The sequence below is a fragment of the Prionailurus viverrinus genome, chromosome D3 (assembly GCF_022837055.1).
Source record: "Prionailurus viverrinus isolate Anna chromosome D3, UM_Priviv_1.0, whole genome shotgun sequence".
NCBI lineage: Eukaryota > Metazoa > Chordata > Mammalia > Carnivora > Felidae > Prionailurus > Prionailurus viverrinus.
The window spans coordinates 50,025,852-50,043,476 of record NC_062572.1 but is presented as its reverse complement, the minus strand read 5'-3'; the positions used below and the strand labels follow the sequence as shown (position 1 = coordinate 50,043,476).

The 17,625-nt window shown below is 42.1% G+C and overlaps 1 protein-coding gene across 2 annotated transcripts in view; it reads right to left on the bottom strand.

Moving 5' to 3' along the window:
- TAF4B (TATA-box binding protein associated factor 4b) overlaps positions 1-17,625 on the bottom strand; it is a 179,162-nt gene that overhangs the window by 25,030 nt on the left and 136,507 nt on the right. Inside the window, exon 15 of one of the 2 annotated variants that reach the window (XM_047828516.1) lies at positions 11,445-11,790. The exons of the other annotated variant lie outside the window; for it this stretch is intronic. Coding sequence (XP_047684472.1) covers positions 11,746-11,790 — 45 coding nt within the window. The 3' untranslated portion in view covers positions 11,445-11,745. Of the gene's footprint in view, positions 1-11,444; positions 11,791-17,625 lie in introns of those variants that run through there. 2 annotated transcript variants of the gene reach the window in all.

Sequence of the window (17,625 nt, the reverse complement as noted above, 5' to 3'; positions counted from 1 at the left end):
CAGGCAAATTCTGAAACTCTCTAAGAATTTCTCTCGCTACATCTCTAGGAGAAGGCAGGGTTGCCAAGAAAGAAAGTGCATCTTAAAAGAGTAGGTGAGGACCCTCCTTTTGGGAGCACTCCCACCTCCCCTTTGCTCTTTGCTCTGGGCTTGTCCAGCTCCGTGTGGCCCCAGGGGGTCTGCAGCGTTCCATCAGGATTCAGGGTCAGACTCCACAGCCACAGGAGGGCCAAGACCTTGATGGAGTCCCCTTCTCCCCCTGGGAGCCCTGCAGGGAGCGGCTCTGTGTGTTGCAACCCCACTGATAAGCTGATAAGTGAGCCAGGCCCCCTCTAGGTGGGCAGCACAGAAGGCGGCAGCCTTGCATTGAGGTGATTTCGGAAGCTCTTATTTCTCTAGTGTTTCAATTCCTTTGTGGAATGTGAGGAAGTGTCCCTGCAGACTCCACACTGTATCCGGAAGCAAAGACACGCAGAGAGTGGGAGCCTTGTGCTTCCTCCTTAGCCTCACGGAGGGTGTAACTTAGCCCCACGACACCTGACTTCTCTCATCTATAAAGTGGGTAGAAGAGTAGTCCGTTGCCAGGAGTCACAGCAGGGCCGTAAGTATGAAATGGGAAGATGGACATGAAGCACAGAGTGAGAGTCTCATAAATGTGGTCTAAGTGTCATGATTTCTGCCTGGTTCCCTAAAGCAAACATCCTCAACCTAGAGGGTTCATAGCAGTCAAATGGTTAGAAGCGGTCTGGGCGGTAGGCTGATTTTTCATAAAATTACTGTCTTCACCTGTCCCCCCTATAACTGCTATGGAATGCCTGCCCAATAGCCCATTTTCCTTGTGAACCCACTGCCCTAGATTTTATCCGTGCGCTTTGGCCTCTAGTCATGGACGGGAATTCTTCTGAGTTTATCTACACCCCCCTCCCCCCACTACTCCATGCCTGCTGTAAACCGGCAAATGTCTTTAGTTGCCATAACGATACAAGCTGCTCTCAAAAACACCGCTTCAAGTTTTCACATCCCTAATCCATACTTTACATGTTTAAACTAGCAACGGAATATCTATTAGCACATACAAGCGCATTCCCCCCCCTTCTCCTAGAGAGAAGAACGAACGGAGAAGAAATTATTTAAATTGTCATGTAAGGACCTGTTGGTCCTGCACAGGCTGAAAGGTGAGACTCCGTTCCCCCTTCCCCGTGTGCTCTGACCAGTGGCTAGCAAGCTGCTGCCAAAAAAATAATGGAAACGGTGGAAGTCTCTGGAGGTGTGAGAGTTTCTGTAACATCCTAAGCCCCACTGTTGCAGGGCATGACTTAGGCCCTGGGATCAACTCAAGCCCCATAAACCTGGCTCTGAGGGCCATTAGCTAAAAAAAATCGTCTTAATTACTACTGTCGAGGTTCACTGTGAATCTCCAGAAGGGGAAAATAACATGCAGCACTTCCCAAACAGAATTCACTGCAAAATGCTTTAATTTCGGGAGTTCTAAAGGAATAGTTCCTTCAAGCCATGGATCTAGGGGCATGAGGCAGAGGGGGAAGACACAGCTCCTTGGCTCAGGGAGAGGGCAAGCAAGTCAAGGCCGCCCTCTTGCCGTGAGGAAGGAGCAAGATGCACCACCCAGAGCAGCCAGGCGAAGGGGGCGTTTGTGGGCGGAGGTGCGGTCCCCTTCCTCTTCCTCTCCCTCCTTCTGTTCCTCCACCACAGCACTACTTCCCAGAGAAGCTCCCACGTGGGAGGCTCCAGGCCCTCACGTGGTGCCAGATGCCTGACCCCAGCCCACAACCAGGACTGAGGCAGAAGTGAGGATCTGCGCTTTGTTTTGGTGTTTTCTAGGACTGCACTTTCCATCATCAAATGGCATTTTCAAAGCAGTCATTCTCATTGTTTTAAAGGATAAAATTTATGGTTTGAAAGGAATGGCCACCAACCTCATAAAATGGCCACAGGCCTCATAAAATAAGCTTTAATATTACCACAGACATTCTCACAATTGGCCAAATCCCCAAGACCCCTATGAAGAGTGACTTGCCCTTGGCAGAAAAGGATTAAATTTACTCAACACCATAAAAATACACAATGACCTTTCTCATTTTCCAGCAAAGGTCATGCTGGGCAGGGGTTCTTCGGACATGACCTTCTCTCCCTCACCGTGTCTCCATCCCAGCATCCACATGCATCGGCCTCCACACTAATCCCACTCAGCCTTGTCTTCCATTTCTGTTCTCAACTCTGATATCAACCTGGACTTGCTCCAGCCCTGTCAAAGCCAATGTCTTCTCTTGGATCCTGAAGAACCAGGTTAATCTAGAATTTGTTTCCAGTTACTACGGATGTGGACTCATTGATTAATATAGACCAATCAATGGCTTATATTCACCTTGACCTTGAGATGTGTGAAAAATCTCTTTATAGACTGTGCTCTGCTTTATAGACCACGATCTTGGGAAAAGTACTTAACTGTTCTGAAACTGCTTATTTCTCTGTTGAATTTTTTTAATATGGAAATGTAACTTTATTATATCATCTCACTCAATAATCACTAAAACCCATAGTGATGAGTGATATTACTCTCACAGAAATTGAGGAACTGACATTCCAGCCAGTAAATAGTGGATTTAGGATTCTAATCCTGGGTTTGTCTGATTCTAAAACCCATAGTACTTTTTTTTTTAAGGAAAATGCCCTCTCAGCGCTGGGCCTTTTTTTTTTTTTTTTTTTTGGGGGGGGGGGGTGGAGAGAGAGAGAGAGAGAGAGAGAGAGAGAGAGAGAAGGAGGAAGGGCCGGAGAGGGGGAGAGAGAGTCCCAAGCAGGCTCTGCACTGTTAGAGCAGAGCCTGGCGTGGAGCTTAATTTCAGGAACCATGAGATCATGACTTGAGCCAAAATCAAGAGTGGGGCACTTAACCAACTGAGCCACCCAGGTACCCCAAACCCATACTACTCTTTTGGGGGCACCTGGCTGGCCCAGTGGGTGGAGCATGAGACTCTTGATCTTGGGGTTGTGAATTCGAGCCGCACACTGAGTGTAGAGATAACTTAAAAATAAAATCTTAAAAAAAAAAAAAACACAAACAAACTCATAGTACTCTTTTTCTATAGACCTCCATCATAACCTGGGGGAATTTTTGGAATACTAGGTGATGATGTACACGATGGCTGAGAAAGGAAAGAGACTGACAGCAGAGGCATCAGCAGGGAGCCTGACATACCAATCCAGAGGATGAGGTCCTAAACCAGAGGAGAGGCAACTGGAAAGGAAAGAGGTATTGGGAAGGTTGAACCAAGTTGATGGGAGGGGAGGGAAAGAGGAATAAGAAAGTGGAAGGGACCAAACTAAAAAGATTTTTGAGCCTAAATGACCCAAAAAGTGATGGAAGAGGTGAATGCAAGAAAAAAAAAAATTAGGAAAGACAGCCATTTGGAGCATAAGGATGCTAAATGAAAACGTCTGGGAGGAATTCAGGGATGTGAGATTTTAGATTTTAAAGATATTAAGGACAGAGAATCAAGATGTGAAAAGCAGCCACATTAACAAAAGCTAGTCATAAAGGCAGTGGGATTCCCCCGAACAGAGAGGAAATGCTGTGAGCTGAGAACAGGTCTGGATGAAGGGGTGGGCAGGAAAGAAGAGCAGTCAGGGGGCAGAAGGAACAGGCACTGCTGGGTAACCTGGGGCAGAGAACGCTTTCCCAGCAGGAGTGCTCAGATGCATGTACAAAAAGCGGAGGAGAGGTCGTGGCAATAGAAGGGAAGCTTTCATTTTTAAGAGTGTAATCTCAATAGAGTGGTGAGGGTGGAGGTCAGACTACAGATGGCTAGAGAAAGACTCAGGGCAAAGAGAGAAGACAGAAGTCATAGACCATATGTTTAAGATATTTAGAAGGGAAAAGATAAAAAAGGGAACAGCAGGACCAAGTAAAGATATTTTCCTTTCCCTTCACTGTCAAATACTCGAGTGTGTCTGACCATAGAAGGGAAAGATGAAGATAGACATTGAGTATGGGAAAGGGATCACCGAAAAAGCTGATTTCTAGGGAAGGCAAGAAGGGATTCAATTGTTAATCCAACAGTATTTGCAGTGAGCCACTATATGCAAAATATTGTGCTCAGCACAGAAAGAAATAGAAGGATAAAACAAAAACCAGTGTCTTCTCTAACTTAGTAGGAGAAATGAGTTATGCAAATTGTAATATTGCATGGCAGGGTAAACCCTGTGTTCATGTTGACAATAAAGTGCTATCGGGGTCAGAGAGGAAATGTGGGACTAAGTGGGAAGGGACATCTACAAAGACATCACAGAAGAGGCAGTACTATCCTCAGCCTTGGAAGATTAGCAACAATATGACTGGCAAAAGATGCAGTGGAAGAATGTGGAAAAGGAGGAATTCAGCGGCAAGGACAGAGGAGTTGACCTTGAAAAGGAGGGACAGTTCTGCAAGTGGTACTTCAGGGAAGAATGCACAGGAAGAAGAAGTAAGATAAAGAGGTACTGTGAAGTAGAGACAACAGAGTACAAGACCTCATACCTGATGGGCTCACTGTACTATGTAATGTGGACAAGCAGAAGAGCCTCTGAAAGAACCCTGAAAATCAGGGTTCAAGGTCAAGAGGGAAATGTGAATCTGAAAGAGATAGAGACAGAAACTGCAAAGAAGCCAGATGGGCTTGCTCTGTTGATGTTAGAAACTTGCAAAATTTTGTCTAACAAAAATTAGCACTCTGGAAATAGGGATCAGAAAAGTAACTGTTGAGAGGAATTTTCTATCTGGAAGCATGATGAAAAAAGTATCCTGGCCTGTCCTGCTATGGAAATTTTATATATAAATATGTATATTTACTTACATATAAAGCATTGTTTACTTAATTTTATTATAATTTGTTTATTAAATTTTTTTCAATGTTTATTTTAGAGAGAGAGAGAGCGCACACGAGTGAGCACGAGTCGGGGGAGGGAGAGAGGGAGAGAGAGAGAACCTTAAGCAGGCTCCACACTCACTGTGGAGCCCAATGCAGGGCTTGATTCCATGACCTGAGCTGAAATCAAGAGTCAGATATTTAATGATATGAAACAATTACTATTTTTAAAAGATGTAATCATGTTAGTGTGCTTTTGTTTTACAAAAGACCTCTTAAATATTATAGACACACACTGAAGATTTTGTGAATGAAATTATATGATGGCTTGGTTTTGCTTAAAAACAATCCAGGGGCGCCTGGTGGCTCAGTCAGTTGAGCGTCCGACTTTGGCTCAGGTCATATCTCATGGTTCATGGGTTCGAGCCCCGTGTTGGGCTCTGTGCTGACAGCTCGGAGCCTGGAGCCTGCTTTGGATTCTGTGTCTCCCTCTCTCTCTCTGCCCCTCCCCTGCTCATGCTCTTGTCTCCTCTCAAAAAAAAAAAATAAATAAATAAATAAATAAATAAACATTTAAAAAAACAAAACAAACAAAAACAATCCAGTGTTGGGTTGTGGGAGGGTATAGAGAACAGATAAAATGTTTTGATCTTTGGTGAAGCTGAGAGGTGATTTCTTCATTTTTATACGTGTTTAAAACTTTCTGTGGTGGTAAGGTAAAATAAGAAAACAAATGTTAAAAAAATAAAAGAATGCAAGAAAGGAGAGAGAAAGAAACAGAGAAGTTAAGATAAATAGAAAGCGTTTAATAAAATGACAAATATATCAGTAATTATAATCAATATAAATTGAGAAAGTTTCAGTTAAAAAAAATCCATCTATATGCTATGTACAGGTAACAGATTTAAAACTTAGGAACATAAAAGGTTAAAAGTAAAAGGAACTGAAAATGATACTCCAGGAAAACCCTAATGAAAGAAGCTGATGTCCCTAAATTTATAGTAGAAAATAGACTGTAAGGCAAGAAGCACTACTAGAAATAAATAAAACTACCATATGATAAATAAAGTTTGAGTTCACTGAGAAAATATAGCAGTTTTAACACAGTTAGCAATAATATAGCTTCTACACATATAGAGCAAAAATATACACAAAGGTAAATAAATAAATAAATACATTCTTATGGTGGGATAATTTATTATGTTTGTCCTAGTAAATGAAATATCAAGAAGACCAAAATACAAAAAAGTAAGAATATAGATTCAACAGCATAAGATTGGTCTAAGATATATTTTGAGAAAACTGTACCCAACAACTATAAAATATAAATTGTTCTCAGCAACAAAACACTGAGCCAAAAGAAGTCTCAATTCAACAGATATTACAGTACCAGCATCAGACAGACTACATTCTCTGACTACACTACAGTTAAATCAGAAATCAATAACAAATCATTCCTAATGATTAGAAAGTTTAAAATGTTCTTATAACCATAAGGCTCAAAGAAGCTAACGTATATAACTTATAATAGAAATAATGAGCTTAGGATACAACTTAAGATAGAAAAAAAAAATAGAATTAACCCAAAGAAAGATAAAAGAAAGAGAAGAAATTACTGATATAGAGGACAAAAGTAAAATAGAATCAACACAGCCAGAAGTTGTTTCTTTGGCAAAATTGATAAAATTGATAAATTTCTGGTAAGGTCAATTAAGTAAAGGAGAAGATAAAAATAACAATATCAGAAATGAAAAATGAGACATAATCACAGATGCTACTGACATTACAAAGATTTAAGAGCTTACTATAAACAACCTTTTGCCAATAAGTTTTAAAATGTAGATGAAATGGGCAAATTACCAGACAAATATAACTTTCTATTACTGACTCAAGAAAAAATAGAACATTCAAATAGTCCCTATCATTAAACAAATAGAAACAATAGTTTAAAATCTTTCTACAATGAAAATACCAGGCTCAATGGTTTTACCAGCAAGTTCTACCAACATTCAAGAAATGAAACTAAGTCTTAAATTATTTTAAAATAGAGAAAAGTAGGTAAGACACAGCAACCCATTTTAAATGAAGCTAGCTTATCTTTGGTATCAAAACCAGAGAAGCACAGAAAGGAAAGTTTCGATCTCACTTAGGAAATATAGATATAGAAATCATAAACTACTAGCTAACACATGGCAGATGAAAGTTGACTGCACATTCTTTGCTACTTCTCCCACTGAGAGGTAGAGTCCAATTCCTTCCCCCTTGAATCTAGGTGGTTATAGAAAAGTGTTTCTTGGAATAAAATAGAATGTGGTAGGAGTATGACTGCATGACTTCCTAGGGTAATAAGAAGAAGTGTATAGGTTCTTCCATAGACTCTCAGAACACTCTAGGAGCCCGGAGCTGCAAATAAGAAGACTGCCCTGAGAATGCCAGCTGGAGAGAAAACAAGAAGGCACCGCTATAGACAATCTCAGGAGAACCCAGTTTTCAGCCATGTCTATCAAGGTGCCAGACACATGCATGAGGCTGTCTCGAACCTACAAGACCAGCTCATTTGCCAGCGTAATTCCACCAAATGACCTCCAGGAGTCCCTGTGGAGCAGAAAAAGCCCTGAGCTGAGTTCTGTCCAAATTCCTGGTTTGCAAAATTGAGATAAAAGAGATGTTGTTTTCAAAAACTAAGTTGTGAGGCTAGTTTGTTATACAACAAGAGATAACCAGAACACTAACAAACTTGAGTGTTGTTTAAAATCATCATGACCTAGTTGGTCGTAAACATTAGAAAATCAATTTATGTAATTTACTCAATTAACAGATTAAAGGAGAAAAGTCATGTTATCCTCTCAATTAAAGCAGAAAAAAATTAGCTGTTAAAGTATTACATGCATGCATGATTTCAAAACAAAACAAAAACTCATAACAATCTCAGGATATAAAGGAACTTCCTCAGCCTATATATCATTCTATAGACCTCATCATTAATGGTGAAACATAATGTATTCCCTTTAATATCAGGTATAAGGTGAATGTGTCCACTCTCACTATTCTAATTCATTTTTTTATTAAAGAGTTTTGTTGCTTTGTTTTTTGTTTTGTTTTGTTTTGAGAGAGAGAGAGAGAGAGAGAGAGAGAGAGAGCACGCGAGCAAGCAGGGGGAGGGGCAAAGAAGAGAGAGAAGGACAGAATCCCAAGCAGGCTCCATGCTGTCAGCATACAGCCCGATGTGGGGCTCCATCTCATGAGCCGTGAGATCATGTCCTGAGCCAAACTGAAGTCGGTTGCTTAACTGACTGAGTCACACAGGTGCTCCAGTTCTAATCCATTTTGGACTTGAGATTTAAGCCAACAGTGCAGGGAAGGAAAGAAAGAGACAGAGAAAGAGAGAAGGAAGGAAGGAAGGAAGGAAGGAAGGAAGGAAGTGCAAAGATTGCAAAAGAAAAAATAAAGCTGTTATTATTTGCAAATGATACAATTATCTTCAAAAACAACCCTAAAGGAGCGCCTGGGTGGCTCAGTCAGTTAAGTGTCTGACTTTCGCTCAGGTCATGATCTCACAGTTCATGAGTTCGAGCCCCACGTCAGGCTCTGCGCTGACGGCTTGGAGCCTGGAGCCTGCTCTGGATTCTGTGTCTCCCTCGCTCTCTGCCCCTCCCCTGCTCATGCTCTGTCTCTCTCTCTCTCTCTTTCTCTCAAAAATAAATATTTAAAAAATTATTTAAAAAGAAATCCTAAAAAATCTATAGAAAGTAGTATTAGTATTGATGGGATTTTAGTAAGGTGCTGGATATAAAGTTAATAAACTAAGTTCAGTTGCATTTTCATCTGACAAAAACAAATGCTGGAAACTCTGTTTTAAAAATACAATTTAAGGGGCGTCTAGGTTTTGGGTGAGGTCATGATTCCCAGAATGTGCCTGGGATTCTCTCTCTCTGCTCCTCCCCAACTCATGCTCATGTGTACTCTCTCTCAAAATAAATAAATAAATATTTAAAAACACACTTTAAAGTAGTGTCAAAAATTTGTAATCAGTAAAGATACCAACTTTTCCCAAATTTATCTACAGATTCCATTTAATCCTAGTCAACATACCAACAGAGTTTTCGTGGAACTTGACAAGCTGGTTCTAAAATTTATAAGGAAGTGCAAAGGGACCAGAACAGCTTGGTAGCCAAGACAGTCTTGAAGAAGACCAGCAGGGAGGGGTGCAGAATTTGCATCAAAAAGTATCAATATTTACTTGAGCCATAGTAAATAAAGCAGTGCAGGAATGGAGCAGGCAAACTGACCAACAGAATTGAGAGCCTCATAGAAACCAATACATATATATGAAATTGGCAGCATTACAGATCAATGGGAATGGATGAATTATTCAATAGATTTGTAGAACAACAGTTTATCCATATAAGGGAAAAATGAAAATTGAACTATTCAACTCACACCATTTAAAAAAAACCAATTTCAAAAAAAAATCAATTTCAGGTGGGCTTTAGAGCTAAGTATGAAGATAAAACTAAAACTTTCAAAAGACGAGATAGAAGACTCTCTTTATGAACTTGTATGTAGTAGAGAAGGATTCTAAAGCCAGACACAATTATACGTTTTTTAAAAAATTTTTTTCTAACGTTTTCATTTATTTTTGAGAGAGACAGAGTGCAAGCAGGGGAGGGGAAGAGAGAGAGGGAGACACAGAATCCAGAGCAGGCTCCAGGCTCCGAGCTGTCAGCACAGAGCCTGACGTGGGGCTCGAACTCACAAGCTGGGAGATCATGACCTGAGCCGAAGTCAGACACTTAACTGACTGAGCCACCCAGGCGCCCCACAATTATACAATTTCTAAAGGGAAATATTTAAGAATTGAACAGTTAAAATTAACAACTTCCGTTCATCAAAAGACACCATAGAGTGGAAATAATAAGTCAAAAGTGGGAGTATATATTTGCAACATACATAATTGCTTAAAGACTGATATCCAAAATATATAAAGAACACCTATAAATCCTTTAAGAAAAAGAGGCAAAATATTTGAAGACATGTGGCACAATGGCTAATTTGCATATTAAAAGATACCCATCTTCATTAAACAACAGAATTCAACTCAAAACCACAGCCAGCGATCACTTCCTGCCCACCAGACTGGCAAACATTTAAAACAGAATCAAGTGTTGGAAGGAAACAAATGAATGGTACTCATTTACACTCTGGGGTAGACTGGAAACTGACCTAGCCACTTTGGAAAACTGAAAATGTACATAGCCAGAAGTCAGTAATTTCACTTCCAGAGAAAGTCTTGCTTGGTAAGGAGACATTTCTAGCATGTACATAGCATAGCAGAGAAGTCTGTAAGAGTAAAAACCTGAAAACCAGGTAAATGGCCATCAGAATCAGTATCTCCACACAATGGGACTCCATGCAGGAGAGAAACTGAATGAATCACAGCAGCAGCCACAATGATCTTTCTCAGGAGCCTGATGTTGGCTCCTGAGCCAAAATGTAGAAGACTATTATTCCATCATGTAAAGTCCAGAAACATACAAACTGACTCTTCTAGTTAGAAATATCAGTATATGTGAAAATATATAGAAAACCAAGGAAATGGTGAACACACAACTCAGGATGATTAATTACGTCTAAGAGGAGAGAGGAGATGGAACAAGAAGGGCACACAAGAGAGCTCAAAGGTAAGAGCAATGACCTTTTATTGTATTTATTTTATTTTATTTTAAGTCTATTTATTTATTTTGAGAGAGAGAGGCAGAGAGAGAATCCCACACAGGCTCCATACCGTCAGTGCGAAGCCTGATGCGGGGCTTGAACTCACAGAACTGTGAGATCATGACCTGAGCCAAAGTTGAGTCAGATGTTTAACCGACTGAGCCACCCAGGTGTCCTGCGATCTTTCATTTTAAGTAGGTGTTGGGTACATGAGTGTTTCCTGAATCATTAGACTTTTTATTCTCTTCAATCTAATGAACAATAGCTGGTAAGAATCACTCTGGATGGGTGAGTGATGTAGCTAGATGTGCCTCTATAGGATATCAGTCCCTACTCAGCCCAAGTCTTGAGTCAGGCAGGCCTTGGGAAGAATGTGTAGCAATATTCTTCGCCACTTCTCAATAAAATGCGTTTTCTTCGTTGTAAAACAAGTTTTCTACCTGAGCTAGATGCAGGGACATCTGACCGTGTTGCATTGAGGATTATGAATGTGTGTGTGTGCCAGGGGAGGGGTTAGAGAAGGACAGGGTGAAATGAGAAAAGAGAACAGGGTGTGGTGGTAGTGCTTAGGGCCCCCAAGACAAAGAAGGCACCGAGTGGGAGAGGCTCATGGCAAAGCTCATCATAGCACCCAAAGAAAATGAGGATTAACACCAAAAACACCAATTAATACTTATTGTGTCTACTCTCAGGGCCTGATGAAACCAGTTTGATTTTGGCCAACAGCCAAGAGGTAAAAACCCACTGGGCCTGATTTCACAGTGCCCTTGAGGATGTGCCTGGTAAATGGGCACCTTGGAAGGAAGAATAAAGAGTTATGTCAGTTCCTGTCAACTTCTTATCCTTACATGGTCCTAGCATCAATTAAAAATGCCTCCGTCCTGTTTGGCCTGTCTTCCAGGGGACAGGGTGGAATACGTTGGCCTCACCTAATACGAGGATGGCTCTGCCTCAGTTTTTTCTGAAGCAAAACTTGGCACTGACCTCCAGCATGGCAGAAAGACAAGCCCATCCCTCCCAGGCCATTCATTCTTGCCTCAGCTTGGGGCGGGAAGGTAGGTGATGCATGAAGCACCGGGAAGGGGCCTGTGGAGCTGGTCTGGCTTCTCCAGGCGCAGGGCTTGAATCCAAGGGCAGAGGGGAAGCCTGTGTGGCTCCAGTTGGGCTGTCTTCAGATCTCCAGCTGTTGGGTCTTTTTGGTTTTTATTACATTAGCCTTAAAAAAAAAAAGTTTTTAATCAGCAAGAATCAGTGAAGCAGGCTTTATGGTGCAATAATTCTGCATGTTTTGTTATAAATATCCCCAGGCAAAGTTAAGGTTATTTCATACCACTATCAAAGTAACACGCCCGCTTCGGTTGCAACAAGGAATCTGTGAGGGCTAGCAAGCAGGAAGCATACCATCTGCATTTTAAGAGGCTTTTGTTTTAATAAAATGGGCACATATTTACCCATAAAAGAGACTGACCAGCTTGGCAAATTCAGAACCCATGAGAAGTAAAGATACAGAGGGAAGCCACATTATTTGCTGAATTAAAAACAAAAAACAAAAAAAACAAAAAACAAAAAAACAACTCACCCATCCACCCACTTCCCAGTTACAGGACTCAGTTGTGGGTTTTGGCGATACTGATGTTTACAATAAACTCTCAGAGCTCAAAGGCTCGAGGTCCAGTACCGGGAGCCCTGGGCTCTACAAAAGACGCCGAGATCTGTTTTCTTATTAAGAGTTAAGACTTTCCCCTTCTACTTCCCTGAAAAAAACATCAGATGAAAGTTTGAAATTGTTCAATCCAGGATGAAAAGACACTCCCGTGGTTCTGTTTCATATATTGCATTCGATCTTGTTTATTTAGACCCTGAAGAGGTTTGGCAGTGGACATGAGTGAGCTTGCAGAGGGGCAGTGCAGGGGCAGCAAACCCCCACGTTCTGTTCTTTCCTGCGCAGACTCACTGATTGGCCTCATAAGACAGATTTCCAAACTCCATACTTCCTGCCAGGGAAGATTTCACAATTCTTTTCCATCAAACTTCCCTAAAGCTGCAAGTCTTTTTTTTTTTTTTTTAAGTTTTTATTTAAATTCCAATTAGTTAACATACAGCATAATATTAGTTTCAGGGCAAAATACAGTGATTCATTCAACACTTCTCTACGTCACTTGGCCTGTATCATGACGAGTGCATTCCTTAATCCCCGTCACCTATGTAACTCATCCCCCCCACCCACCTCCCCTGTGGTAACCATCAGTTAAGAGTCTGTTTCTTGGTTTGCCTCTTTTTTCCCCCTTTGCTTGTTTTGTTTCTTAAATGCCACATATAAGTGAAATTATATTGGTATTTGTCTTTCTCTGACTTATTTCACTTAGCATAATACTCTCTAGCTCCATCCATGCTGTTGCAAATGGCAAGATTTCATCTTTTTAATGATTCAGTAATATTCCAATATATATATATATATATATATACACAGCACTCTTCTTTATCTGTTCATCAATTGATGGACCCATGGGCTGTTTCCATAATTTGACTATTATAGATAATGTGCTATAGACATTGGGGTGCATGTATCCCTTTGAATTAGTATTTCTGTATTCTTTGGGTAAATACTTAGTAGTTCAATTGCTGGATTGTAGGGTAGTTCTATTTTTAACTTTTTGGGGAACCTCCATACTGTCTTCCACAGTGGCTGCACCAGTTTGCATTCCCACCAACAGTGCAAGAGGGCTCCCCTTTCACCACACACTTGCCAACAGCTGTTGTTTCTTGGGTTGTTGATTTTAGCCATTCTGACAGGTGTAAGGTGATATCTCACTGCAGTTTTGTTCTGCATTTCCCTGATAAGTAATGATGAGCATTTTTTCATGTGTCTGTTGGTCATCTGTATATCTTCTTTAGAAAAATGTCTATTCATGTCTTCTGCCCATGATTTAGTTGGATTATTCATTTTTTGGGTGTTGAGTTTGAGAGGTTCTTTATATATTTTGGATACTAACCCTCTATTGGGTTAGACGATACCTGCAAATATCTTCTCGTATTCCATAGGCTGCCTTTTAGTTTGTTTTTTTTTTTTAGGTTGCTTTTTAGTTTTGTTGATTGCTTCCCTCATTGTGCAGAAGCTTTTATTTTTTATATAGTTCCAATAGTTTATTTTCTTCTTATTTTTTTTTTAAGTAGGCTCCACACCCAATGTGGGACTTGAACTCACAACCCTGAGATCAAGAGTCGCATGCTCTACCCACTGAGCCAGCCAGGTTGCCCCCAATAGTTTATTTTTGCTTTTGTTTTCCTCGCCTCAGGAGACATATCTAGAAAGAAGTTGTTATAGCCAATGTCAAAGAAGTTACTGCCTGTGTTCTCCTCTAGGATTTTGATGGTTTCAGGTCTCACACTTAGGTCTTTAATCCATTTTGAATTTATTTTCGTGTGTGGCATAAGAAAGTTTTATTCTTTTGCATGTTGCTGTCCATTTCTCCCAACACCATTTGTTGAAGAGACAATCTTTTTCCCATTGGATATTCTTTCTTGCTTTGTCAAAGAGTAATTGACTATAGAGTTATGAGTCCATTTCTGGGTTTTCTATTCTGTTCCATTGATCTATGTGTCTGTTTTTGTGCCAGTACCATACTGTCTTCATCACTACAGCTTTGTAATAATTCTTGAAGTCTGGAATTGTGATGCCTCCAGCTTTGCTTTTCTTTTTCAAGGCTGCTTTGGCTATCTGGGGTCTTATGTGGTTTCATACAAATTTTAGGATTGTGTGTTCCAGCTCTGTGAAAAATGCTGGTGGTATTTTGATAGGGATTGCATTAAGTGTGTAGATTGCTTTAGGCACTATAGACATCGAAAAATGTTTGTTCTTCCAATCTGTGAGCATGGAATGTCTTTCCCTTTCTTTGTGTTGTCTTCAATTTCTTTCTTCAGTGTTTTATAGTTTTCAAACTACAGGTGTTTCACCTCTTTGGGTAGGTTTATTCCTAGGTATCTTTCTTACTGGTTTTGGTGCAGTTGTAAGTGGGATTGATTCCAGAATTTCTCTTTCTGCCACTTCGTTATTGGTGTATAGAGATGCGACAGATTTCTGCACGTTGATTTTTGTATCCTGTGACTTTACTGAATTCGTTTATCCGTTCTAGCAGTTATTTGCTGGAGTCTTTTAGGTTTTCTATGTTATATCATGTCATCTGCAAATAGTGACAGTTTTACTTCCTCCTTGCTGATTTGGATGCTTTTTATTTCTTTTTGCTCTCTGATTGCTGTGGCTAGAACTTCCAGTCCTCTGTTGAATGGTGAGAGTGGACCTCCTGTCTTCTTCTTGACTATAGAGGAAAAGCTCTCAGTTTCTCCCGAGAATGATACTAGTTGTGGGTTTTCCTATATGACCTTTATTATGCTGAGGTATGTTCCCTCTCAACCTAACTTGTTGAGGGATTTTTTTTTTTTAATCATGAATGGATGTTGTACTTGGTCAAATGAAAGCTGCAATTCTTGAAGCAAAGGTTGTCCTGGGTTGGAAGGAAGTATCTACGAGGTGTTTGTTCACTTACCTTTTAGTTTGCTAAGTAACTCACCACCCTATCCTGGGCCCTGGACACTTGCATATTGAGTCATCCAGTGATCCCATTGGGCAGGCATCCCTCTGCTGGCACTGACAACTCGCAGAGACGGGAGAGGACAGTAAGCTGCACTTGGGCACAAGCAGCTCATCTCTGAGCGCTTGGGAGGCAGAGCTGCCTCTGTGCCCTCCTCACTCTATCCCCTATCACCCTTGCTGCTCTCCTCCCTCGGCTTCCCTCCTCTATCCACGTGGGTGAGTCATGAGAAACACGGGCACCCATGGGATGCCGCACGAACCTGACCTGGAGGTAGACCCTGTGGAGATATGAAGATGACAGCTGCGGGTCCCTGATGTCAAAGCACCAAGCCAGACTTTGGTTTGGAAGTTTTGGCGCTGACTATAGGGTCACGGTGACCCTCTCCTTGAAGACCTTCTTGGGGGTGTGTCCCAGCGGGTAGGTACTGAGGTGCAGAACAAATGTCTTGATCGTCCTGGCCTCCAGACCCACATTTCTGAGCTGTGCAGTGGTGAGGCCTCTGACACGTCTCTGACGTGTGGTTTGTGAGCACGCCCCTTGGAAGAAGAGGGGGCCGTGGCAGGAGATGCAGCTGGCTTTCCAGGTTGGAGCCACACCCTGGAAAGAATGGCTTTGATGAGGCTCCTGAACACATGGATGGGTGCCTAGGAAGCCGGGGGGGGGGGGGGGGGTGGTGTCTATTTATTACAGAACACATTTGAAGAGGCTTAGCCAGGTCATGGTTTAAATGGCACAAGCAAACCTGGGGGCTCTGGCTCCTGAAAAGGGTTGTGCAGTTGGAGGATCCACCTAAGAAAGCCTGCTGGGAAGGGCCAGGGACCATGCCGGTGACTCAAAGGTGGCCTGTGCTGCCACCAACAGTCAGAACCACCACCAGGCCCTGCCCAGCCAGTTTGGCTCTTGCTGACTTCCAGAATTTCCATTCCAGAGGAGCTTAAAAAAGATGATAATTACAGCTTCTGTTGGCCTTTCCTGCCCCAGGCTCAAGCTACCTGGCAGACAGCTAAGAAGCTTCCTAGGTGCCAAGTGCCCAGGGAGGGTGCTCCTACTGGCTCTGAGCTCCCCCAGTTCCCCCAGGGCCCAGACATTCGTTCAACCTTCAGATTGAACTAACCCAATGTGGACTTTACCTCAAGCAAGGTTGCAGTGAATGGGGTACTTCTTTCACTTGTTACCATAACGCAAGTCAAATAGGGCCTCAGTGGACCAACCCCAACCCGGGGCTGTGTCCTTAGCCTTAATCCATCCCCACCAATCCTGCCAAGGAGGAGGAGTCCCAGAAAGAGTCTCCTACAAAGCAGGGGCTCAGTAGGGGCTCCCTTCAGCTGCTGGCTCAGGCAGCAGGGCAGTGACCCACCCACTGGCCATCCTCTCAGAGATGGTGCCCGGTAGGCAGGTCGGGCCACTGTGAGGTCTCTTATCATTAGTCCTGCCACATATTAAAAACCAAAGCCAACAAACGGAGGAGGGGAAAATGTGGGCAAAAGTGGAGACTATGTGAAAGCTGAGGATCTCTAGCACCTAATTCAAGGGGGCCTCACCTCTCAGATGCCATGAGCATATTATAATTTAAAGGGCTTTCTGGGTCAAGGGAGCTTGGGACAATGCCCTATGCAGCCACCAGTGGAATCCGACAAGATAGTCTGGTAAACTCCCCGAGCCCTTTAACTTGGCTTAAAAAGCTGTCGTTCCGTCCTTTGCACCCCATCTGTTCCCACCTTACTAAACCAAGGATTCCCTGAATAAGACACATCACGACGTCTCTGCCTTTTGCTTGGACAACCTTCTTCCTCAGACTCAAGTCGCAGCATAAAGGGTCCCAAGTCCCCATCTTGCACATCCTTGCTTGTGCATCCTTGCACATCCTCCCTCCCAGCACTTAACACACCACACAGTTACTTGCTTGCAGGTTTGTCTCCCCCTGGTGGTTCATTTCTGTGTGCCCATCATGGTGTTTGGGGCACAATGGGCATGTGGTAATAAAATAAAACAAAGTGTTCCTATCCTTAAGCTACCTGATATCTATTCTTTTTTTTTATTCTTTTTCAAAAAGAAAAAGAAACTGAAAGAAAAGGCAGAAAGTAAAAGGCAGAGGTTGATGCAAACAATAGCTGAAAATCTCCCATAGCACTTAGCTCATCCTCCGTCTTTGCTGCATTGTGTTCTAATCACCAGCCTCCTGTATGTCTCACTTATGACACAGGGAGCTTGTAGAGGCAGGGCATATGTGCTCTTCGTTCTGGAACCCCCTGTCTCCGCCCTATGAAATGTGCAGCTCGGTGTATAGTAGGCACCAAATATATGTTGGATGCATAGAAAAACCAGTGAACACAAGAAATCTAGAGACAAGAACAGCACTATTGCACGTTGAGGGAAAATGATAGAACTGAAGTGTATCCAACTTACAAAGCAGAAACCTATACACCAGGAAGCAAGAGCCAAAGCTAAGTAAGGCCTGT